Source organism: Plectropomus leopardus, chromosome 9 (assembly GCF_008729295.1).
Source record: "Plectropomus leopardus isolate mb chromosome 9, YSFRI_Pleo_2.0, whole genome shotgun sequence".
NCBI lineage: Eukaryota > Metazoa > Chordata > Actinopteri > Perciformes > Serranidae > Plectropomus > Plectropomus leopardus.
This window is the reverse complement of record NC_056471.1, coordinates 15,162,834-15,188,558: the sequence shown is the minus strand read 5'-3', so window position 1 is coordinate 15,188,558 and position 25,725 is coordinate 15,162,834. Positions and strand designations below refer to the sequence as shown.

General features: G+C 41.1%; 1 protein-coding gene across 4 annotated transcripts; it reads left to right on the top strand.

The window, feature by feature from the left end:
- Positions 1 to 1,296: 1,296 nt before the first annotated feature.
- Positions 1,297 to 16,965, top strand: ctbp1 (C-terminal binding protein 1). 4 transcript variants are annotated; one of them, XM_042492973.1, is made up of 12 exons: positions 1,297 to 1,439; positions 2,564 to 2,611; positions 3,022 to 3,165; positions 5,774 to 5,830; positions 7,409 to 7,563; positions 8,446 to 8,590; positions 8,709 to 8,915; positions 9,196 to 9,410; positions 10,226 to 10,356; positions 10,445 to 10,572; positions 14,048 to 14,165; positions 14,260 to 16,965. In XM_042492973.1, the coding sequence occupies exons 3-12, from the start codon at positions 3,105 to 3,107 to the stop codon at positions 14,435 to 14,437; spliced, it is 1,395 nt and encodes a 464-aa protein (XP_042348907.1). In that variant the 5' UTR covers positions 1,297 to 1,439; positions 2,564 to 2,611; positions 3,022 to 3,104; the 3' UTR covers positions 14,438 to 16,965. The 4 variants fall into 4 exon arrangements, with proteins under 4 accessions (XP_042348907.1, XP_042348909.1, XP_042348910.1 ...); XM_042492975.1 differs by lacking the exon at positions 5,774 to 5,830 and having other exon boundaries at positions 1,300 to 1,439; XM_042492974.1 differs by lacking the exons at positions 1,297 to 1,439; positions 2,564 to 2,611; positions 3,022 to 3,165 and adding an exon at positions 4,985 to 5,013.
- Positions 16,966 to 25,725: the final 8,760 nt, after the last annotated feature.

The following is a 25,725-nucleotide window of genomic DNA, read 5'->3' as shown; positions in this document are numbered from 1 at the left end:
ATCAAAGAGTACGTATTCAAAATCGAACAACCAATCGCTTAGGGAGGCTCAAGGAAAATATTGTAGCTCAAAAAAAAGGTGTTGGAGGGCTGTCAGCGTTAACACGTTTTTAATCATCTGCAGACACTCCTGTCTTTAAGAGACTGTACTGGCCTGAGTTTTAAAGCTACAGTGATAATACAAGTATCATACTTAAGAATCCAAAAGTACCAACCATGCCATGCAATCTTTCTTGGGAAGGGGGCTAAATAACACTCCAAAGTTAGGCTAAATTTTGGTAATTAAAAAAATGTTATTGCCATATCACTGAGGTCCCTTGACCTCTGACCCCAAGATATGTGAATGAAAATGACTTCTTTTGACACCCATGAGTCTCCCTTTTTCAGAAAGCCCACTTTATGCTAGTCCCTTTTTTTTTTTTTTTTTTTTTTTTGCTGACATATGATTCTTAATCAAGATTATCTGGTAAGAATGGCTTTACCTTGTTAATATAGACTTCAAAACTGTTTTGAAATGCAAAATATTGGAAAAAAACAATTAAATATTAGTTATATATTAAATAATATTATTATTATTAAATATTATTATTAAATTTGATTAACTGCGATTAACTATTTTAATTCTGTGATTAATCACAGTGTAAAATAAATGAAAAAGTGTATGTGCATAGGCATGAGCAGAAATAATAAATATGCCAAACCAGACTCGCCCTGCAAACTCTTACATGAAATTTAACAAAAACCCAAGCAATCAACACTTTATTTGTTTTCATTGTCTTTTGTTTGTTTTTCCTCCTGTTTTTGTTCCCTTTCACTTAACTATTTATTTATTTGTATCTTTATGTTCATTATTGTTGTTGCTTTTTTACCTTATCCAATATCCAATCCAATATCATTGCTTTGTTGACTTTGTAATTGGTTATATGTAGCTATGCACCAAATGGGGAATAAAGGGTAAAAAAAAAAAAGGATTCCGCAAAAAAATAAATAAATAAAAATCTCATATCAGCCTACCCCCCCGCCCCACCTCTCTCCACTGGTAAATGAAAAACAGTCCTTTAGGGAATTGTAAAGGTTTCACAAAAACCCGAATATAGACTGCCATAACAAAATAACGATGACTTAACCTTTTGAGAAGATTACATGGCTGGATCTTTGCCAACAGCGGATAAAGCTTAAGTACACCAAAACTTTAATAATTATATAAGCAGACGTGTTGCACCGAAGAGTCTCTCATGTCTGTCAGATCCAGATTGGCGTTCCGCCGCTGAAGGTGAGGGCGCTCCTTCCAGTCCGCCGGTGCTTTTTTCACACAAGACTGTCTGACCCCCCCACCGACGAGCCACTTCCTCTTTTGTCTAATTTCATGGCGATCGGGAGAGAGGGAACACCACCGACGCACGCACACTGTCTCAGCACTCCTGAAAGAGTTTAACCGGGGTAAATAACTGATTATTTTTGCAAGATTCGGTCACTGGGTATTAAAGTAGTGCTTCGTGAGTTCAGTCATGTGGACTATAACCATTCCCCTGTCGAATTAATCAATTGTTTAGCTTCTGGCTCAGATATTTCACATTGTAGCGCCACTCGCTGATAACAAATCGGACGAAACGGGCTCCCCCTCCGCTTGCATCTCTCCCACACACAGCGGCACGCTAGTTAACGGCGCTGGCTAGCTAACGTTAGCAATGCTGCAAACGGCTCATACATGTAGCTATGATTTTTTAAATAACACGCTTCATAATGTTGTTGCAGCTGAATAACACCAGTTGCTCTGTGTACTTTTGAGATGTCAAAAAATGTTTGGTTTTCCTAAAATGATAGCTGCTTAAGTCCTCAAATGTTTGTGTTTGTGTCAGCTAGCCATATCGGCTAGCTAGCATCCTTGCTATGTATTTAGTTAGCTTTACCCCGAACCGCGATTCAGAAGTTAATGCAAACTAAAGTGCCTCCGAGCGAACTAATAATTGCGATGGACTCGGGTTAAATAGCTTTAATATTTGCATCTAATATATGCTTAATATCTACCATTAAATATCCAAGTTAGCTAGCTTAGAAACACCTTAGCTAGCCTCATATGCTAGTTTACGTTAGCTAGTTAACGGTAACTCTGCTGCTAACAAGGGACTCACGAAATATTTATTTATTCACCATTAACGTTAAGTTAGTGTTTAAATGATCGACTTTTAAATTATCGACTAATGTTGACTAGTAGCTGTATTGGTTAACTTTTTAAATGTATTGTTTGATAGGGTCGTGGTGTTATTGCTAGCGAAAATAAAGTTCACCACAAAGTTGGACAACATGACCAAACAAGCTAACAGGATAAATAGAGACATTTTTGAGACATGTGATTGAGTATCAGGGAGTCCTGCATAGATTTTGAGCACAAATTAGAATAATCAAACCACGCTTATCACATATTATTGTACGGACGACTGTTTGGATATTATAAAGATACAGCCAACATAGTATTGTTACTGTCTTCACAACAAGACATATATTGTCGACACTATATGACACTGTCATAATCTTAACTTTTTATGCCTTTTCTTTGTTTACAGTGTAAACTAAATCGTAAATCTGACTGGCACAAGGACATTGTTCCCCAGGTGAGTATCTGTCCACAGTCTGTCACTGTAGAAATAATTCATTATATCATATTTTTAGAGTGTACTTTGATTAATTTGGCTTTTTTCAAAATTGTGTGGGCGTTTGACCTGTTTTACTTATTTTTTTGTATCATATCCTTGTTTTAATAGTAGGGGTCGACCTTTATTAGTTTGTCAGTGCTCTCCAATTACATGATGAATTTGTTGACTGTTGAGTTTTCCAAATATGCAACCATTCATGAATATACTATTTTCATGTCAGGAAAAGTTAGGCACTGCTATTTTCTTGCACACATATTTAATGTACTTGTGCAATTCTGCCTTCTTTTTCTTTTTTTCTCTTCACAATATGTTGTTCATGTAGTTTTATGTGGAAATATAATCAAGTGATTTTTTTTTTCTGTGTGCAGGTGAAATTACGTGGACAACACTGAAGGGGCTCCATAGCACTTGGATCTGTTCTTCTCTGTCCCAGGTTCAGACTGCGTAGTCTATGGCTCTGATGGACAAACACAAACAGGTCAAGCGGCAGAGACTTGACCGTATTTGCGAGGGTGAGATTTCATGAATATTTATACTCAAAGTAAAAGTAAGAGCTTGTGTTTTATGAAGTATGTTTAAAAAACATACTCAGGTAATCATACCATATATTCAGTTAAGCCTTGTTGCACGAATGAAAGATTATCTCTCATATGTGATTGCCAAGATATGTGGTTTTTGCTGTTTCAACATGGAAACCACAAACTTTTTAGCTGCAGCCTGCAACTGTGTTAACTAAATAGGCACACAATAGTAGACCTTAGTGAGGGCAGAGTTTTATATTTAAAGCAATACTTCACCCTCAGAAGTACCATTTTGAAATTAATTAGTCATAGCATGTTATCTTTAATATGTTAAGAAAACTTTATGAACTCTGACATATAGTCAAATGGGGACCACATATAACAAAAAAAAACTGTGCCAAACCATCAGTTAACAAATTCTCACACATTGCATGCAGTATAACCCAGTCATATAGTCGTATGCTTATTACTTCCCAAACACATGCAATGTTTTCTTAGCAAATTAAGGTATCACAACATTGATTTGGTCATTTCATTAAACAAGAAAAATGATAAAACATTGATCAAAGTTTTTGCATTCTTTGAAACCATATGCTGACAGTTTCATATTGTGTATGTATAATTCTTCTATATAATCGTTCGCTTTTAATTTATTTTCCTGCCACTCCAGGAACATTGCGGTTGTGATAGGTTTCTTTCACTTGTTTTATGGTGCTGAACGGCTTTTGGTTTACGTACTTGTCTGCAGTGCCACAACCTTGGACCTAATCGGACGATTTAGCTTTCGGGGGAAATGGCCAATATTGTAGAGGTTCTGGTGTAGCCAGCAGATGTCTGAATATCAAGGCTAGGGGTCGACTGATATTGTTTTTCAGGGCTCAATTATTGGTAGTTAATGAGGCCGATAACCAATATTTGAGATCGATATACATTTACAATACAAATTTGGACAGTAGAATTTGGAATATAACATAATTCAACACAAAACTTTGTTTAAATCCCTTTAGCAAATGTTGCTAACCAAGGTTTCACAAAGTAAAAGTTCTGACCCTGCTTTGCAGAATTGCAGACTGCCTTTCTTGGTTTGGGTTGAATGTAATACGCACACATTTTCATTGATTCATTTTATCGGCGATCATTAAAATAAAAGGCTGATACAGATAATCGGCAAAATGCCAAATATCAGCCCAGAATCGTCCAGGCCGACAATCTGTCGACCCTTACTTTGAAAGTTGAGGAGGTTACGGTTTGTCAATCTCTTTTGTTAAAGTGGAATGATAGGAATGTACAGATGGAAGTTTTGCACTGTATTTCATCCCGTAAATAACGGAAAATATCTAAAATGTATACGTTGGCTCATGTTAATGCAGCCATGGATGGCTCAGTCAGGTTTCTAGAAAAGATGGTATTTTTGAGCTGCTGTCGAGTAGATGATGGTAGATGAGACATAATGGTGGGCTAAAATGGAGGGAACAGTCTGGGTGAGCCTCTGGAGACGGGTGAGAGGGAGAGGACAAGGTGAAGGGTCGTGGCCGCAGCCACAGGGAAACGGGCCAGCTGTCTCTTTAAAAAACGACAACAGCCCAAACCGCCTTCGGCCTCAGCCTCGGCTATGCTAATGAGGTTAGTGCTGGTTGGCTGGCCTTCAATGGCGCTGCCTGTGATTGGAGGCTGGCTGTGGGGGAGGGGCTGGGCGTGGATGACAGCTGGGATCCAGCCAGCCAAGAGCAGGCTGACAGAGAGAGAGGGAGAAAAAAAGAGCTACAGAGGGAGAGCAAAGCGAGAGAGGGAGAGGGAGAGAGAGAGAGGAAGACAGGCTCACAGACTTCATAATGCAAGGTTAGGCCTGCTGCTCATGTGTTTTCTATTTTGGCATGTGTTTTTGAAATTTGTGAACTGTGGGGGGATAGATCTAACGTTTTGGGTGTGGAGCAGCTGTGTGTGTGCAGTTTCCCTTTTATGTTCAGCGCGTATCGGTGTTGTCGCAGCCGTTAAGAAGGAACTGAATAACCGTGTGTGTGTGTGTGTCTAGCTGTGTCTGGGTGGAGTACCGCTGCTTGCTGCATTATCATCGTTTGCTGCCCCTCCCCCCTCACCTCTTACTCCTCCAACTGCGGCCAGAGGGGGAGAGAAGAGGAGGAGGGAGTGAGGGGAAAGAAAGGGAGAGGGAGGGAGAATGAATGAATCACTGAATGAATTGTATTGTGTGTGCGGCCATGCTTGCGCTTAGTAGGCCTCGGGTATGCCAGTGTCCTTTACTCAAATTACTCTTTGTGTAGGCCTACTTGTATATTTCCAGATCTACTTTTTCAGAGGGGGTCTTTGTGACGAAACCCTTTTGGTTTCTCTACATCGTAAGCGTCTCTTTGTGCGTTCAGCTTGTAGCAGTGGGCCTGTTAGCATTCTCCAGCCATCTGCAATGAATGTGAATCACACTGCTAAACGGCAGTACAGCAGTACATTGTAGCACATTTTTTATAACGCTGCTTCCAGGCTGTATGCTTTTCTTTCTTCTTTAGCTGTGTGCACTTCATGCATGCATTGGGAAATGCTCAGACGTCAGAGGAAGTGTTCACAAATATTTGTTTTCCACCCTCAGCTACCAGCTCCCTTCCCTCCTCTGCAGTCTCACCATTACCTCCTGCCCTCTATCCAAGTAAATGTTCCAGCTAGACACACTCTCCTATCCTGGGACACACACACACACACACACACACACACACACACACACACCTGTCACGCAGCAGGGACAAGATAGTGTGTACTGGTGCATGTGTGGGGTCAGTCCAAGCCAAGAACTGCTGAGAAGAGGACAGAGAGAGGGAGCGAGGTGTAAAAAGCAGTTGCAGATATGACTGTTTGTGTCAGTTTTAGGGTTGCAGCTGTATATTGGTTTCAAGTTATACTGTGATATGAAACTTGACGATTATCATACATTGTACATTTGATTATGTGTGATACTGAAGAAAAACCCAACTGGACAGAGAATCTCACCTTCAGTCATTTTATACAGGAGACTTTTCACAAACACTTCCATTAAAAAGAATGTTTCAAATTTCAGTTATTGAGATAAAACATTTGTTCTATCAAAGTTGACAATGCAGTTTTAATTACTTTTAAGGGTCATTCTGACTGATAATAATAAAAATTCTGTAAAATCGTAAAACTGTAAAGTTTTCTGAGACCATTATCGTACCCTGGTAAATTTCTCCTAATTTAACACAATGGTAGATATGTGGCATTTATTTATGACTTTGATTTGTTTTTTTTGTTGGCATAATGGTTCAAGGCCAATGGTTCACATGAGCCGAACATGCATATATTTGACAGTACGGTGTGTGTATTTATCTGTATTTATTTGAAAAAGAGGAGAACCAGAAAAATAGGAAGGTGGGACTCCTCCAGACGGCAGAATTTAGGTCATGACTCAGACCCCCTTGTGAACCCCCGCCGCCTCCTCTCCGAGACCCCGCAGTTTTCTCCGCCCCTCCCCCAGCCACCACACTCCATCACCTCTCCCCCCTCTCAGCCCACCCCCCTCTCAGGGTGCGTACTCCTCATACAGTGGCAGGTCAGGTTCCCAGGTTTCTGCTTCATTAACCAAAATCTAACTTTCCCCCTTATGAGGAGCTCTAAGGATCGGAGGGGAACAGAGATGGATCGATGAAAAGCTGGACGGTCTATGTTGATTTCAGGCATTACTAAACAGGGCTGTAGTTCAATACCAAATAGGCCAGGATGCTGGACTCTCTCCATGGCCCATCACAGATTTAGTTACATATCACTTTAGTAACTGTAGAGCACTCGCACACTTACACACATCATCCTTGCAGCTTCCTTAGGGTGTTGGTGGAGGTGGATGTGTTGGAAAAAGAGAGTCATAAACGTCTGAGTTATTATTGTCTAAGGAGTGTGGCAGTTAGCCCTGTTAACTTTAGCCATGTGTGCAGGGGGATTTTGTGTGAGGGTATGATGACTAGCATCAGGCTGGCTAGTCCAGACATGGGAAATGCAGACTGTTGAGTCACTAATCTCTAGCTTAACCTTGCTGGTTCTAAAAAACGAATGGCTGGTGGTTTTGTGCACCAAGTGTCCCCACCAAGTGGTCACTACAGTAAGATTTGATTTGATTTGGGTAACTTTATTTATTTATTTTTTTTGTGATGATCTTTGCATATTTAATCTCTTGCTCATATGCAACGACCAACAGTATTTCCCCTCCTGCTGTTCTCAGGTATCCGACCCCCAATCCTGAACGGGCCAATGCACCCACGGCCCCTGGTTGCCCTGCTGGACGGGCGCGACTGCACTGTGGAAATGCCCATCCTTAAGGATGTGGCCACAGTGGCCTTTTGCGATGCCCAGTCCACACAAGAGATTCATGAGAAGGTAAAACATTCACACACCCACACACAATCTGCCCTGTCTGCAGTCTCTCATCTACTGCCGCTTTCATTTTGTCAACACAAACACAAAAAACTAGCTCGACAACAAACAAATTTCTTAAAACAACAACAGTTTATATGTAATTGTTCAGCTGAGGTTGACAAATTTGCCAGTGGAAACGTTACCTGCAGGCAGGGAATGACATTTTGATTATTGCAGGAAATAAGCTCTGTGACAAATGTTTGATACTTACATGTTTTGTGCAGAAAGATAATCTTCACAAATAAACACCACTCATAGGATTTTTTAAGCCTAAATTTAATCGCCAGAAGTAAAAAAGAAAACTATTGCAAGGCTATAAATTAACTCCGCTCACTGCTACGAGACTGTTAGGCCGTTTTTAGCACGGTTCTGTGTGATGACGTTTTGGGGTCTCATTTAGCCAATTGTCAGCAACTGCCTTTATTAAGACACAGAAGCGCATTATGTCTCTGAGTGTCTCTTTTATATTCAAGCAAAATGGGTATATTATGTGGATATTGCATCAAATCAAATTGGAAATACAGTCGAATCATTACCTTGTGAATCAAAATCGGATCAATTCAGGAAAACTGTGGCAATACCCAGCCCTGCTTAACTGCTTATTCCATTCTGGCATACTATGAAAGTAATTAACATCTGTGCTGTACCCCCCAAAAAAATGTTGCCTTCTTAAATCTTCATCAGCACTATCTCCAACACACAGCCCGGCATATTAATATTTAGCCAAGCTGTGTGGACCTAATGTCCCTTTGCCCTTTGTTGAAGTGATGTAAGATTCAAGTGTTAAGTGCAGTTAAATTAAATGAATATTCAAAAGATTTATGATGCATTTGTTTTCTGTAGGTGCTAAATGAGGCAGTGGCTGCTCTTCTCTACCACACCATCACTCTGTCCAGAGATGACTTGGAAAAGTTTAAAGGCCTGCGCGTGATTGTCAGGATTGGCTCTGGCTTCGACAACGTTGACATCAAAGCAGCTGCTGAACTAGGTGAGCGGGTGAAACTTAAAACATTATTGCCAGATACAAGTGATCAATCACAAGTTAACACATGGAATAACGCACAGAGATGTTAATATTTCTTTCCTACTTTTAACTGGTCATCCAGGCATTGCAGTCTGTAACGTGCCAGCGTCCTCAGTGGAGGAGACAGCAGACACTTCGCTATGTCTGATCCTCAACCTGTACAGGCGAGTCACCTGGATGCACCAGGCCCTCAGGGAGGGAACTCGTGCCTCCAGTGTGGAGCAGATCAGGGAGGTAGCTGGTGGTGCAGCTCGTATCCGGGGTGAGACGCTGGGCATTATCGGTCTAGGTGAGTGAAGAGGGTTTGCGTTGGTGTCTAGATTTTTTAAGGGGGCACCATAGCTAGGTCTTTCAATATTTCCTTGAATCAGAGATTACTGTCAGTTTCTTGAAAAAAGATTATTTTGTGCTGAACTGCTTTAGGAGATCTTTTTAATCCAAGCTCGACAGTTATTTGTCAGACAAAAAGATCTGTTTGATATTTACACTTCAGTAACAACCTGATTTGTTTGTTATTTCCAATGAGGGCACTACAGTGGTTGTTAGTCACGCTTCCCTTTGTCTTCAAGGGCGTGTTGGCCAAGCGGTGGCTCTGCGGGCTAAGGCCTTTGGTTTTGGTGTGATCTTTTATGACCCCTACCTGCCCGATGGTGTGGAGCGCTCACTGGGATTGCAGCGTATGGCCACTCTGCAGGACCTACTTATCCACTCTGACTGCGTATCCCTGCACTGCAGCCTCAACGAGCACAACCACCACCTCATTAATGACTTCACCATCAAACAGGTGTGTGGACACACTGAATATGCAGAACACAAATGTTGTCTCACGTTTGCCACATAATAAGTAGGTATTTTTTCAGCTCAAGTATTCAGTAAAGGCAGCATCTAAGAAGAGTAATGACAGCTAGGTTGAAATATTTTATAAAGCTTTCATTTTATCAATCATTTTAAAAACATCAGGGAAATAACTGAAACTTTGTTTTCTTCAATGGTTTGGTGTTTGGTTGAATGAAATTTAAAAGCATATATTTTAGTTATGACTTATCATCTCATTTTTCTTGTGGGATGATAAAGGAATAGCTGTAAAATGTATAGATGAAATAGTATCAATTCTTTGGTTATTTAGCCTGCATCAGCTAAGTTAATTTCTGCTTTGGCACATGGTCTTGTGTGTCTGTTTAAGGAATGAAAAAATTAGTTCTGGAGCTTGTCAAGTCTAATATGCAGAACCCAGAACCATTTATTAGATCGATTGAGTTAATATCCTTCAATAAAAGAAGGAAGCTAAAATATTTCCACAAAGAATCAGCATTCTATTTTTAAATGCTGCCTAAAATCCTGACTCAGCCATTTGGCTAACAATGTTGAAGCACATTTGTCCAGACAGTCCAGACAATTAATGTTTGGTATGAACCAAATATTGCTCTTATATTGTGGGGAAGTCTGTATTACAGATCGGAAGAGTTAAAAAGAGAATATGTTTGTGCCAAATGGTTTCAGCCAGCGCTGTTGTATTTTGCTGCAGATTTCAAGTTTCAGCCTTCTTTAGCACAATCTGCTTCCCATAAATTAATCCTACTGTTGCTAACTGTGATACAGATGCGTCAGGGAGCCTTCCTGGTGAACACATCAAGAGGCGGTCTGGTTGATGAAAAAGCGTTGGCTCAGGCCCTGAAAGAAGGCCGGATACGAGGGGCTGCCCTGGATGTCCATGAGACAGAACCTTTCAGGTAATCTTGATACACAAGTAATGGCCAATAACTGCACAGTGCACAACCTCATTACTTTATTTTTAACAGCCTTTCCCCTTCCTAACAGTTTTTCAACAGGCCCTCTGAAGGATGCCCCCAACCTGATCTGTACCCCACATACATCCTGGTACAGTGAGCAAGCCTCTGTGGAGGCTCGCGAGGAGGCAGCCAGGGAGGTTCGCCGCGCCATTACCGGTAAGACAGTTTTCTCTAAACAGGATCAAGCATATTGTTTCACTGATATAAATTGATTATAGAGATACAAGATCTTCACAAATCCAGCTCTGCAAGTTTTTACCCGTAGGGACTGTTTAGTGCACTTTACACGCTTTTCATTCTACATTTTTTGGTAATTTGGGCTGTCTTCGTGCATATGACATAAATTTTGGCTAGATTGTGATTTTTTGTTTAATGGAATTTCCAGCTTAGCTCTTACAATAGGTCTAAAATACACTGTGTATTCAAAATTGTTACATTCATACTGTTTAGTGCAAAATTGAAAAACATTCAAACTGCAATTTTAGATCCCACAGCCATCAAAGCATAAAAACATGCATTGTATCATTTCTGGGTGTCATTCTGGGCTTTTTTTTTGTTTTTTGGCGGGGGGGCTTTTATTGCCTTTAATGGACTGGACAGTTTGAGCGTGAAAGGGCCGAGGCTGGAATCGAACCTGCAGCTGCTGCAGCAAGGATAAAACCTCTGTATATGGGGCACTGCTCTATCCACAGAGATACCAGGCGCCCCAATCATTCTGGGCTTTTGCGCTTGAATTTGTATTTTCCACCTGACAACGTTTATTGCCATATTTGCCATGTGGAAAAAATATGATCGTGTGTGTGTTTGTTTGTTTGTTTGTTTGTTTGTGTGTGTGTGTGTGAGAGAGAGAGAGAGCATTTACTGAATAAACTGTATGTATTAAAGGGTTTATAAACATTGGTGGCTAGTCCGTTAAAAGTTCAGTGAAGGTTTCAGGGGGTATGTATTGTCAGCAATGGAATATTCTAATTTATTAAGAATGTTTCCTTTAGTGTATAATCATCTGAAAATATAGTTTGTTGTGTTTCCGTTGCCTTAGAATGAGCCCTTTATATCTACAAAGTGAGTGGGTCCTCACCCATTGAATCCATCATGTTGCACTACCACATTTTTCTGCAGTAGCCCAGAACGAGCAAACCAAACACTGGCTTCTAGATAGGGCCATTCATTCATACATTCGTTCGTTCATTCGTTCGTTCTAGCATCGGTCACAGTCGTTAGCAGCCTCTCTGACTAGATGAACAGCATTGGAAAAACACTGATTTTTAATGTGAAACTGCTTTACTCAGTATTTTTACTGGTTAAATCACATGGTTGTTGTTTTTGACAGCAATTATCCCGTGGATGATTTGTCTCCTAGTGAAAATCTCTTAAACAATAAACACTGAAGGAATCCTAAGTGGGAGTTTACTCTTGACACATGGGAGAGATTTTAGATGGTTGCAGTCTGCAAGTGCAATGGTGTTTGGGTGAGTGATGCGTATCAGGTGGCATCCTCATAAATGCTAGGACCCAGAGTTTCCCTGCAGATAATTGCATTGTAAAGAGATAATCAATGTTATTTACCTCTCCTGTCAGTGACTTTAATATTGCCACTGATTGGTGTAATGACCGTCACTTTTGCTGTAGTTCATACTTCGGGGGCAGTATACTCTTTAAACACTCAGTTACCAGCCTTGATATAACCCTCAGGAAAAGCCTTTTCTAGAATGAGCAGAAATGAGTAGTCTTGCACATGTGAGTATTAACACTGTGCAGATAGCTGAAAACACAACATCCTTTCATTTTGTAGCTATAGTTAACGCATGTATGTAAACTTGCCTCGCATGTAAGCATGGACGTCATGCAACAACAAATAGTTACATAGTAAGCAAGGTAGTATTTCTAAGTGATGGAAAAAAAGAAGAGTGATGGAAATAGTTGGCAGAGCAACGCTGTGTGACTGGTTTCTGTTCAGTGCTCCGCTTACAGCTCCAGTGTTGAATGTTATTAATGTCAACTAAATTACTGGCTATAACTCCCCAATGTGAGCTGCAGTTTGTCTGGTAGTTCCACCAGGTGCCACGAAAGAAGGTCCATGGTGCACTATGATTTTATTAGTCAACTATGAGCAACACACCTACTGTATATGTATTTTTAACATCATAAGTTGTGATCAAAGATGTTAAAATGTGACTTTTGAAAGCAAAATCTTAGACATGACATGTAGCTGTAATAAGCTGTATTAATTTCATGGGGGCAGCCTCTCTGAAGGTGTGTTGAACTGCAGTGTTACTATTGCCTGACTCTGTGTCCACTCTAATCGATTTCTGTCTTGGAAGGGAATTTGATTATCTCTAATCAATTACTACAGATCAACATCAACATCTGGCTTAATCTCAAATACAACCACTATTCCAAAAAAGTTGGGACGCTGTGTAAAATGTAAATAAAAACAGATTGCAATGATTGCAAATATTTCAATTGAAGACAGTAAAAAGACAAGATATATGATGTTCAAACTTTATTAAAACTCTATTGGGTTTTTATAAATTTACACTTATTCTGAATTTGATGCCTGCAACATGTTCCATTAAACATGTTAAACACTGTCTCTTCTCTCAACAACACTCAGTCAGCATTTGGAAACTTAGGACACTGAAATTCTTCCCATTTTTGCTTGATACACAACTTTCGTTGCTCAACAGTCCACGGTCTCCATTGTTGTATTAAGACAGGTCTGGACTGCAGGCAGGTCATTCTAGCGCCTGCACTCTTTTACTATGAAGACATGCTGTTATAACACATGCAGAATGTGGCTCATTGTCTTGCTGGAATAAGCAGGGATGTCCCTGAAAAAGACGTCTGAATGGCAGCATATGTTGCGCCAAAACCTGAATGTACCTTCCAACATTCATGGTGCCTTCACGAATGCGAAGTTACCCATGATGTCATCGGCACTAACACACCTTTATACCATCACAAATGCCTTTGAGCTTTGCACTGGTCACAGTCTGGATGGTCCTTTTCCTCTTAAGCCCGGAGCATCCATGATTTCCAAAAGCAATTTGAAATATGGACTCGTCAGACCACAGCACACTTTTCCATTTTGTGTCAGTCCATCTCAGATGAGCTCGGGCGCAGAGAATAAGGTGGTGTTTCTGGATGTTGTTGATACATGGCATTCACTTTGCACAGTGTTGACTTGCATTTGTAGATGCAGCGGCAATCTGTGTTTACCAACAATGATTTTCCAAAGTGTTCCTGAGCCCATGTAGTAATGTCCATTGCACAGTTTAATACCAAATTAAATGAGGTGCCAGCTGTGAGGGGTCAGAGGTCTTGGCCATTCAATGTTAGTTTTCATCTTTGCTCCTTATGTGCAGTGATTTCTCCAGATTCTCCGAATCTTTTGAAGATATGGAGCGTAGATGTTGAAATCTCAAAATTCTTTGCAATTGTGGGTTGAGAAACAAAGTTCTCAGACTGTCGGACTATTTGCCCACCTTGTTTTTCAAAAAGTAATGAACCTTGCACTGTCCTAACTTGTGGACGGCTGAGCTTTTTGAGGATGTCCTTTTCATATCCAATCATAATACTCTACCAGAAAACCTCTGCGAGTCAGAGTAACGGTCTGTTTTTCACGCTCTAGGGCGTATCCCTGACAGTTTGAAGAACTGCGTCAATAAGGAGTATCTGATGGCAGCCTCTCAGTGGCCCAGCATGGAGGCTGCCACTGTTCACCCAGAACTTAATGGAGCCACTTACAGGTGAGAGGAATGGATGCAGAAGATATGAATGGACACATCAGGCTGTGTTGTGAGCAGCTTTCAAGATTTTTATCGCTTCTCATCTGTGTTTCAGATTTCCCCCAGGTCTGATCAATGTCGCAGCTGCAGGGGGTCTCCCAGGAGCAGGCGCAGGGGTTGAAAGCCTTGTTACAGGAACCCTGGCGCACGGCATTGCCCCCGTCTCCCACCCCCCCCCCCCCCCCCCCCCCCCTAAGGCCGAAGCCGACAGAGACATCCCCTCTGACCAATAGCCCCCCCTGCCGCCGCCAGCACATTCCGTCGCCTCTGGAAACCACCCCCCACCTCCCAGCATCAGACACAGCCCGACCCTCCAGAACATCGGCCGCACCAGTTTGACATGTGTATCTACGAAGTCTTGTTCCTAAGATCACACAACCAGCCCAGGAGTGACCTACCCACAGCTAGCCCCATCCCATCCACACCCACACATCCCTCCATCCTCATCCTCATCTCACCTACTTACCGCCCACCCCCCCCATCGCCCCCTCACTCCCCCACAACGTCAGCAATAACTGTGTTCTCAAGGATTCAATGATTGGATTGGTTTATATCCTTAGTTGGCTGTTGTTTTAATGGAAAGTTGACCTGTTGTGGTTCTAGGTGTTAATGTTTTGTTTGTGAAAAACGAAAAAAAAAAAAAAGCATTTCTGACATGAGGCTTTGCAGTCTGCTGCCTCCTGACCAGTAGAGGCACAGAGGCAGAAAAGTTGAAGCCCCCCTTTGTACATTAATGGCTCATGTTACTGCTCTCTTCTTCTTTTCTTCTTTTTTTTTTCCCTCCCCCCCTCCACCTTTTCTTGTGACGGGGGGAAAATGTGTATTAAAGTAAACCAGACAGAATCACAAACCGTACATCCTGTCCTTCCCCACCAGGCGTCTTGCTTCCCCTCAGCCCAGTCTGGCCCTTAGCTCTCCCTGGCAATGTTGTCCGCTTGCTCATCAGAGGGATCCATAATGCTGTCAGCGTGGAGCTCTCTCAGACTGTCAAAGTATCTGCTCCTCTCATATTGCAGATAAGGATACCTGACATCCTTTGTGAGTTTTAGGACCCCTGTATTTACACACGCTTCGTCCCTCATGGGTTTTTTTGTCATGAGTTAATAGCGTCGTATCAGAGAGCACTTAGGCGTGGATTTCATCTCATGCCAGCCACGGGAGTGCTATATGTGTGAGGTCTGCAGCTTTTTCTGTCTGGAAAGACAACAGCATGCCAGCAGAGGGCGCTGTCCGCCCGCTCAGAGCTGAGAGAGCTGCACGCCGCTCATTTTAGTCAGCTGTAGTGACGAAGAACATGATCACACACTGCCAACATTCACAACACAGGACGGGTGAGCAGGGATCGACCTCCGCCTTATTGTTTAACAAGATCTCACTGCACCTCACCACCACCACCCTGCACCCACCCACCCACTCCTCTCCCACTGTCATGGCCCACCCTCCACATCTGCTCATGAACCAGTATGCATCCACCAATTCCTTTAAGTGTGAGGGGACAGTAGAGTTTAGATTCCCTGAAGGAGCAAGGGGGACAGTGTTCTTGCATGCTGGCTTTGTTAATGACAGTGGTGTGTGCGTGTGCGCGCGTGTGTGTGTGTGTGGGTTTGTATGTGTGTTCGTATGTTCCCTCACCCTGTTATGATAACAAGCTATTGTCTTTCCAAAGGAATAGTCCCTAGGAGTAACTCTTCAAAGCTGTTGCCCTGGTGTCAAGGGAACACCTTTCTAGTACCTCAGTAACAGATATTGAATGTACCGTGCATACCCTTTTATTTTTTGTACAGATTTTCTAGATACTTCTTTACTATTCTTTACCAGAAGGGTTGTGAAATTGTAGCAGTAATGATACAATACAAAAGAAGCATTGCCCCCGTGATATGAATTGACAAAATCTACGTAGGTTCGCTATAGGTCACTGAATACTCAGGCTTCAAAAACAATGCGTATCTCTTTGCCTTTACCTTTAATTTCCTCATTGTGGAAAATTCAGCACAACGCTTTCCCATTCTTAGACTTCAGACTGTAGTTGATGTGCTTCGACCTCCATCTTACTGGCTATTGAAAAAGGAAGAAAAAACAAGGCGGTCGTCGTGGTCTGCTTTTTTTTTTTTTTTTTTCTTTTTTTAGAACAGAAGTAGTAGATGCAGTTTTGTTTTTACCCCCCTTCATTGTCAGGCTGCTCTATCTATAGTGCATGTGAGGTAATTTTTTAGGGGAAATACTATTGGCTTAAAGAATTTATGTCATCTTGCTGTTTCCCTTTGCTCCCCGACCCCTCCCTCAGAGTGTTTTCAACCCGATTTGCCATTTTTGTCGTGGTCAGTTTCCAGTGATGTACAGTTTTCCCTCAGAGTCTATGAGAGACATGGAGCATGTCTGTGTCCTGAGATGCTAGGCTCCTCTGTCATGTGATGAGTATATATTTTTTAAAAATAACCCCCATAGTTCCGATTATGAGCATAATAGTAATCTTAAATTTTTGCTGTTGATGATTATATATATATTTTTCAGTTCAGCGGTGCACTGTTATGAAAACCATTCTGTTTTATTGTAGGATTTCATTTTTATGGATATGCTGTCTGTGTTCTACATGTTGTACTGAAACATTTCGGAGAAAAAAAAACAAGAGATCCCTCTCCTGGTGTTTTTTTTTTTTTATTTTTTTTTTTAAATGCGTCTTATCCCAACTGTCTTTTCCAGCTGATATCCTCTGGGCCTTACTTATTCTCTCCCTGTAAAAATAGCTGTTATAGAAAGTCGCCATGGAACCACTCACTGCCTTAATACAGTTGACCACAGCAGGTGAAGTCAGGAGACACATCCAGTCGATAAGAACGGGCCGCTCCGCAAAAAGCTCCTCACACCCCGACAGGCCTAATTTTGCAGCGCCTTGCATTTCTTTGTCACTGATGAACCACATTTAGCCTTGTGTAGACAGTTTGTTTTGGGCGCAAAAGCATAAATCCAGTGTGAATTCTTACTGTGCATTAATAAGATGTTATATTTTTCTTTTTAACTTTGAGTAGTTCAACTCAGCCCGGCAGTGTGTGTGTGTGTATGTGTAGGCTAACAGATAAGCACAGTGTGTATGCTTGCAAAGCCACAGCTAATATTTCACTCATGGGTGTGAGAATGCCCCCACCCACCACCACCACACACCACCCTGGGGCTCTTAAAGCGTCTCTCACGGTGCTGCCAGGACCCCGGTGGGGGTGGGTGGGGGCGAGGGCATAGCGGACACTGGTGTGGTCTGTCAAAAAAAAAAAGCAGAAAATTACGGTGAGAATCGATCACTTTTTCTCTCTCAGGGTTCAAATGCACACATATCCTCTAGCAGTCGCCCTCCGTCTCGTGTCCCTCGTCCCAAGTTTTCCGCCCTCAGAATGTAGAACCTGCCTCCTGCGTTTTTAGAAACCGCTCTCCCCTCGTCCCCCCTTTTGTGCACAGGTCTGAACTTTTTTTTTCTGTTTTGCTTTCTTTTGGCACTGACATCTAACCATCTAACAAGGAATGAATGAATGAATGAATGTTTGAAAGTGGCTGTGTGTAATGTTAAAATTGGGAAATGTATTTTTACAACATGTGAACATTTTTTTTCCACTCACTCTCATTGTGAATTGATTTTTGTTTTCTTTCACCAGACTGCAAAAACAAACAAAAAATACAAAAACACAAAAAAATCTCCTGTAACTAGGCTCTTAAGCTTTATTTTTGTTTTGTTTACTTTTTTATTAGAAACAATCATGTTTGTGATGGTAACTTCCGATGGTAAACTCCACACCGTATTTTAATAAAATCTTAAAAATAAAAAAAAAACATTTGCTCTCATTTTTACTTTTCTAACTAGCAGTAATTTTCTACTGGTCCCTTAAGTCTTGTTTTGTGCTAAACTTTTAAAGGTGCAGTTTGCAGTTCCAAGCTAATACACTTTATGTCAAAGTCAGTGAAATGAATGACAGCGGTGCAAGTGTGCATCTCGAATGATTGCCTTGGTAGGAAAATCTGGTGTGCTTATTCTGTATAATTATTAGCCATGTGTCTCTGTTTGGGAGAGTGTGACGCATTTTTTAGGAGAAATTTCTTTTGTGTGTTTTATTTTTTTTAAATTCAGGATCACTCATGGTTGCACAAATGAACTTTTGGCCCACGAGCTCTATCATCAGTGATTACCACAAGATGAGTTGTAGTGTGGAGGATTTCAAGAAAAAGTCGGTCTTCAACATTTTTCAGGCCAAGGACCCTTAGCTCAAAGAGAGATAGAGCAGGGACCCCACGCTACATATACTGTGAAAAAAAATAAATAAAAATAAGCACATTGAAAATTTTAGGGTCTTCTCTCATTTGTGCTTACCTGCTGCTTCTAAAACAGCAGCAGTTGTAGTATGGCAACATACATCAGCCTCCCACTCTGCACTTCGCTGGCGATTTCTGAGCATAGACTGTTTAAATAATGGATGTAGCTAGAGTGAAGTCCAAGTAGCTGTGTCACCATTTGTTGACGGCTGTTTTGAAACATTTCGGTCGTCGCCATTTTGGTCTTCTGGAGCCAGAAGTGTCCATATTTAGATGCAATGCTGGTGCTGTAAAGGAGCAAGGGGTGGATCTGGGACACTATTGGCAGACAGCTTGTCACTCAAGTGGCCCCGCCCTTAAATATGTCTTACTTTCTGCCTCAATAAAATGTAAATGGACGAGTTAAAAACAAAAAAAAAAAATTAGCCACACCACCTGCAGTTGTCAGGAATGTTGAAATTAACTATAGAGAGCAAAGCTTTCTTGTTGCAGGCTGTAAACAAGTTTATTTGTGCTGTAAAGTGGGGTGTCTATGGAGATTGACTCTGTTTTGGAGCCAGCCTCAAATGGCCATTTGGGGAACCACAGTTTTTGGCACTTCCACATTGGCTTCACTTTTGAGACCTGAAGTGATATTTTTTAAATGTCGATAAAACACAATTGAGAGATGACTGCGTTTCCATTGAGTGATGTTATGCGACTTCTCCTCTCGTGATAGCATTCCAAGAAGCATGGCGATTTATTTCTACCAACCGTCATTATTCCCAAATGAAGGTGATATAGGTGTGTTATAGGAGCAATAATAGAAAGGCAAGCCCCTTATACGAAGGGGTGGCCACATATGAGGGATTTCTGGGAGGTGATAGTCCACGATTTCAGAGGAATTGTGGATTCAAAACTCACACATGATACACTCAACTGTTGAAGAGTTATGCAATGCAATAAGACCTCTTATAGCGCCTGCTGCGTCATGCCCGAGGGAGCCTGTTCCTACCGACAAGCACATAGCCTCATGAGAGCGTAAGAACGTTTTTGCGATAGATGGGAGTTGTTTTCGATGTGTTATTGATGTGTTATTGATGTGTTTCCCTTAGCCGTATTTTATACTCGCAATTTCAATTTTTGCAATTTGAGGGTTAATGGAAACCCACCTACTGATATGGCTAAGCGCTGCACAGTGATTCGGCGGTAGCTGTCTTACATTGTTGTATAAGGATTCATTACAGGATTCATTCACAACAGTTAGCCTATAATTAATGTTCTGTACGTTAAATAAAATATGTTTTTTATGAATATGCCAATTATCTTTACTGTTCTTGCTAATTTGTATTTTACAACATATTTACATTTTTTTTAAAAATTAAAACTTAAATTACCAAACAATAATTTGGTGCCCACCTGAAGTTACTCTGAGGACCCCCTGTTGTAAACCCAGGACTACAGTCTCCTATCTCTGTCAGGGCCTGTAGGCAAGCTTTCCTCATCAGAAAGCGCCTGGCAGTCAGCCTCTAATGGGTGATGACGGGGGCAGCTCACCGCAGCAGTGATACAGCTTTGGCAACCTTCTGTGGTTCCACCGGGTAGCTCCAACACTGTATGGTGAGTGATCTGAACCTGTGCAGTGAAGTATGACATGGAAAAACCACGCATGTATTGGAAAAACACACGTGTCCTGATATGACTCAGGACTCTGCTCTCACAGAGGTCTCTAGTTTAAAGGATTGTCCACAAAGGAGTGTCCATGCTGAAAAAATCCAATCTGTGTCATATAACAGTTTTTAAGAAATCTTATTTGGTTCATTTTTGCTTGAAAAGTAAATGTAGCCCAAATACTAGTAATGGAACTGAAAGAACATAGTAGATATTGGCAAAGCGTCTGAGGGAGCGCTGACTGGCTTCAGATATTACAATCTTTCTCCAGACTTCACCTTTAACTCTGCCTTTGGTCACTTCTTTAGAAAAAGATTTTGTGCTTGATTATAGTTGTCAGTGAGTTGGTTACAATTACTGCCAGCTGCCTGTATGTCATCCTACTGATTACACTTGGCAGCTTTTGGAAATAGTGCTGTATTTACAGAGATTTCACCACAAACAAAACTGTTTACTGCCACAGTTTGTCAGCTCTTTTATTTGGCAACGAGGGGTTTTGCAGTGCCTGAGCGGGCACAGTTTTAAGAGGGGGCAGGCTAGGTGGGGTGTACGGGAAAGGGGGCTTCTACGTAGACCCACGGGGCAGAGGAGGGCGGGGCATTATCAGCCCCAAAATTGCTACCACATGCGCATAACCAGGAGCCTACTCTTAAAATGGAGTGAAGGACTGAGAGCTGAAGTCCACTCACTGAGGCACCTTTAGGGGCTCAGTGAGTAGGCTGGCACCCTTGAGGCGCCATGGAGTCCTTACTAAAGGTTATTGATTGACTTCATGATGTTTAAATATAGTTTTCTGTGCATTTCCCCCTAGTTTTTTGATATGTAACTCCCTTTGCCTCCCCAGCTAATTTTTAGATCTTTTTTTTTGTCACTTTTTACTAATTATTTTGCAGTGTGCGGGGCATTTCTTGCCAACGTCCTCATTATGTTTTTCTTAGTGTTTTTGAAAGAAATCCAACCAAATTTTCCAGGTTTCAGAGGTTTTAATTCTGGTAAGGCAGCAGACCAGTGCAGCAGAACCACAGATATATTTTTTATTCCATGCATCCTTCTCTCTTGTCAAAAATGGGTGCGACATTACCCACAATGCAACTCCGCCACAGGCAGTTTAGTCAGAGATTCAGGTGTGTTATGCCCGTAGTGGCTAATGTAGGCTGGAGCTGCTGGCCACAAGCAGAGTTGAAGTGCAGGCTACAAATGTCTGGTAAGCTCATACTTTTTGTAAGATTAAGATTTTGTACTTTTTATAAAGATTATTTCAAAATTTACTGTGCGAGATTTTTATAAAAACATTCAAAAATAACTTGTTGCCTATTAGAAGTATGTTGTGGTGTATTTATCTGCCAAACTCAGCCACATTTCAGACTTCATGAAAACGTAGAAATCAGGTGCCAGACCATATTCCAAGAAGATGCTGCGAAAATGATGAACACAGTGCCACCAAAAAAAAAGCAAATATTGAGTGCTATGTGGATGAGTCCTAAAACTTATGCATTAGTTAGCATTTTTGCACTCCAGGTTGCCTCGTCTCCACAACATGAAATATGTCAAGAAATACCCTACTGGTGATTTTTGAAGCTCTAATGTGTCTCAAAGAAGGTCATTGCTAACACGTAACTACATGACACTCAATAACGTTAAGTCATGCGACCATAGCCAAATGTTAGCTTTTTACTTCTAGCGATTTCATTAGGCTTCAAAAATCATTAAGTTGTGTTACGCGTAAGTATCATAACTGTTTGTTTACCAGTAAGCTTATTTTCTGCAATAATCCAGGATCTAATGGAAAAATCCCAGAGGCTTTTTGACGAGGGAACCAGGGCGACGTTAACTTCTGTGTTGGCCTACAGAAAGGCACTCAAATGAGACTGAATATGTTATTTTTCACTTTCGCACGAAATGTTGTAAACAAACAGTGTCAGACAATCTCTGCCTAATATAAGTTGTATGCATGCAACTTTTATTTTTTATTAATGTGCTTCTTAAACCATGTTTCTTCCCAACAATACTTAAGTGAGTTACCATTCTAATGGGTAAATGCACACCAGTTTAGCTTATAATGCTAATTTTTGGGAATTAGTACAAACAAAGTACAGCTAAAGCTGACAGAAATGTCATCAGTGTTACAGGACAAAACTTTGCTCTGATGATGGTGCTAGATGAAAAGTGAGGGAACTAGCAAAGTTACTACATTTCATCCTGAGACGTTTTCACTGAATTTCATAACATTGCATCCAATAGATCTTAAGACATTTACCCAAAACTGTAAATGTCAAACTCATGGTGGCACTATCGGAAAACAATCAGCAAAGTTGACGGTATTGATCCTCTGGAGAAAATAAATATTTTCACAAAACAGCAGTCTAATATTCTCTGAGATTTTGAGGGAAAGCTAAGGTGGCTTATTGATTTTTGTCTTGTAATTATTATGAATAAATCTTTATGTTTTTTTCATTATGGATTCTGGGAACCAGCTGCCAATATGCATACTGTAACATAATGTCCTGTGAGGGACAAGCATGTTACATAACAGTGTATGTATACGAGGCCCAGGATGCAAGTAGTATTTTAACAGACCTGATTCACACACACTTCAAACACACTCTTTGCTTCGTAAGTCCCGCTCAGGATTGTGCAACAGTGTGCAGCGGAGCATCAGGCACTTCTCCCAGTGCCATACATTACCCCTGTCAGCCCCCATGCTGTGCAGCCAGATTTTTTTTATTTGTTTGTTTAGCTGAGGAGGAGGAGGAAGAGGAGGAGGAGGAGGAAGAGGAGGGCTTGGAAGCCTCACAGATTCCATCAGGTCTGGGAATACACTGGTCAAACCAGTTAATCAGGTTCCCGTCTGGCTGCTGGCTCAGTACCACCAGTAAACTGCTCTGTAAGAGGGTCATCCTGCTTAGGCGACTTCTGGTTTTGGTCAGTGGGTCACACTAAAGAAGAAAACAACTCAAAGTGGGTCAGGGGTCATGAAAGATCCTTTAACTGAGGTCCAAAGATGAAAACATCAAAAAAGTCAAATTGTTTTGACTTTGTTATGGTGAGAAAGCGGAGCAGTTTGACAGGATGTGTGTGACAGAGGGAGAAAGTTGGTTCATGTGCATGTTTGTGCACACATTTCAGTGTGATAGATTGGTCTCCAGACAGAAAACCAATCCCACTTGGAGTGATCATGCTACTAACCCCAAAGCAGAGTGGATAAATATTTGCCCTCAGTTGTCTTTGGAATGATTAAATATTATTCCATCTCCTGAATGACTCATGCTGCATCTCATCAGACTGCGCCAGCTTTGGGCTCCTTTTTATTTAAAAATGCTGGTGTGTCTTATTTGACCAAAACTAACAACTTACTGATGTCATATATGAAGCAATACACCACTTTATGTCCCGTTTGACTATTGCTTGCTAAAAGTGAGTGATAAAAGAGTGCCACACTGGTGGCGTGGCTCTATGAATATTGGCCTGTCAGTCTCTCAGTCCGCCAATTTGGTCAAAACTGAAATGTAGCACAAAAAAAAAAAAACTGCTTGATGAATAAGCGCCACCACCAGGTCAAATTAAAACTGGTCCTATGCTTTGGTTTATAACCAATTGCTTGCAAAACTAATTACATTCCCATCAGCCTCAGCTGTAGTGCTTTGTGCTAAACAGAAAATGTTAGCATGCTACCATGCTAAACTAAACAGGATTACACCTGCTGAACATCAGCCTGGTCAGTGTTGTCATTGTAAGAGTGTTAACTCTTCAAAGTAATGGATGTAGCTACTGTGATGTCACCCACTGATTTGTGGACTGCCGTTTTGAAGCCTAAAGTTCGGCATCTTAGCTTACTCCATCTCAGAAGTGACCATATTTGGACAAGAGGTTAGAGCTGTGGTGACGCCTCAAAGAAAGCATGTCAGTCAAAGCGGCCTGTCCTTAATTATGCAAGAATTTGGGCCTTGATAAAATGTAAATGGTTGCGTTATAACAAAATTCAACCCCTGTACTGTTGGCATGAAAGTTGAAACTACCTATAGAGACCAAAACTGTTTTCTTTTTGGTTTTTTTTGTACCAGGCTGTTGTGCCATATTAACATGGAAGTCTCTGGCGATTGACTCTTTTGGAGCCAACCGCAAGTGGCCATTCAGTGAACTACAGTTTTCTGCACTTCCGCATATACTTTATTTTTCAACCTCAAAGATTGCTGCATTGTAACACGTTGACATTAGCATTTACCTTAAAGCTAGCAGGGCTGTAGAATAGTCTAAAATTTACTTCTTAAACCTATAAGCTCTGAGGTGCCGCAGACAGGGTAGCACAAGAGTATCAGATGTATGACATTTGAGCCAGAGTCAGCCACTGGATGGATTCTAAAACAATATTGATGGAAACATATTGCAAATGCAGTAGTTTTGTAAATGGTTTGTAAGACAAAGGATAACTTAACGTGTTCAGGACCCCGGTCCGTTTCAATGGACATAACTGTTCTAGGATCTCCACAAATACACAGACTTATTTGATGAGATGTTTATAAATCAATCACAAAGTTAAACATCATCGAAAGTGGACTGCAGCAGAGCCACGCCCCCTTTTTTTAACAAGTATTGATTAGCATGAGGCAAGGAGGAAGTGCAAGGTGTGTTTTGGTCTAATCGCATTTTTTAAGTACATAATTTGTATTTAAACTCTATTTTAAGTAATCATTAGATATTATATTACTCTTTGACTGTTACCAGAAAGTGCACAGTTTAAATACTCATTTGATTTTAATGAAACCATCTATTTGCAATGCTTCTTATTGGTTATATACATACAATATTTATCTGAGGAGGTTTTCAACAGACTGTTTTCTGGAAATGCTTCTGAATTTATTGATATTTTGAGTCGTGGTGACGGATGCAATGCAAAATGTATATGCAATATTCTTGTGTTGTTATTCATATGTTATTGTGCAATGCTTTTACTGGTCTGGCCCAATCATTTTGGGCTGTATGTGGCTCTTTTGCTGAAATGAGTTTGGACTTCATGGTAGAGGCATCAGAATAATAACAAGAGATGAATGAACAAACTGTTGGGTGAAAATATTGAACACATCAGTCTTATCCTTTGAAATATAAAAGCATCAATTAACCAAACCGCATATTATTCAGATATCTGTATTCCTCCTCCTGCAACCGTTTTCCATAATATTGGAACTCAATACACCGTCAATACTATCCATCTGTTCATCATGCTGCTATTTCCTGGTGTCTATCTGTCAGTCTGAGGGGTCTGGAGGGTTTTCGGCGGTTAAGCTGAGACACTGGAGCTAGTATGGCCCCCGGCCCAACGCTCTGTGATTAGCTCATAGTTTTCCTCTCATTGCTTCACTCACTTGGCTCGCGTGACATTGATGTGAGCACGTGCTTGACAGGAAGAAAACTTTCAGCTATCTTGGAGATTTGCGTCAGTCAGGCAACCTGCAGCCACTCTGCTGCTGAATCTGGTGTCATAATAAAGAGCATAGTTCAACTGTAAACTATAGATGTGTGTGTTCTGATAATTGAATTACCCCTTTGAAACCTGGAGCAACATTACTTGAATTTTGCTGTA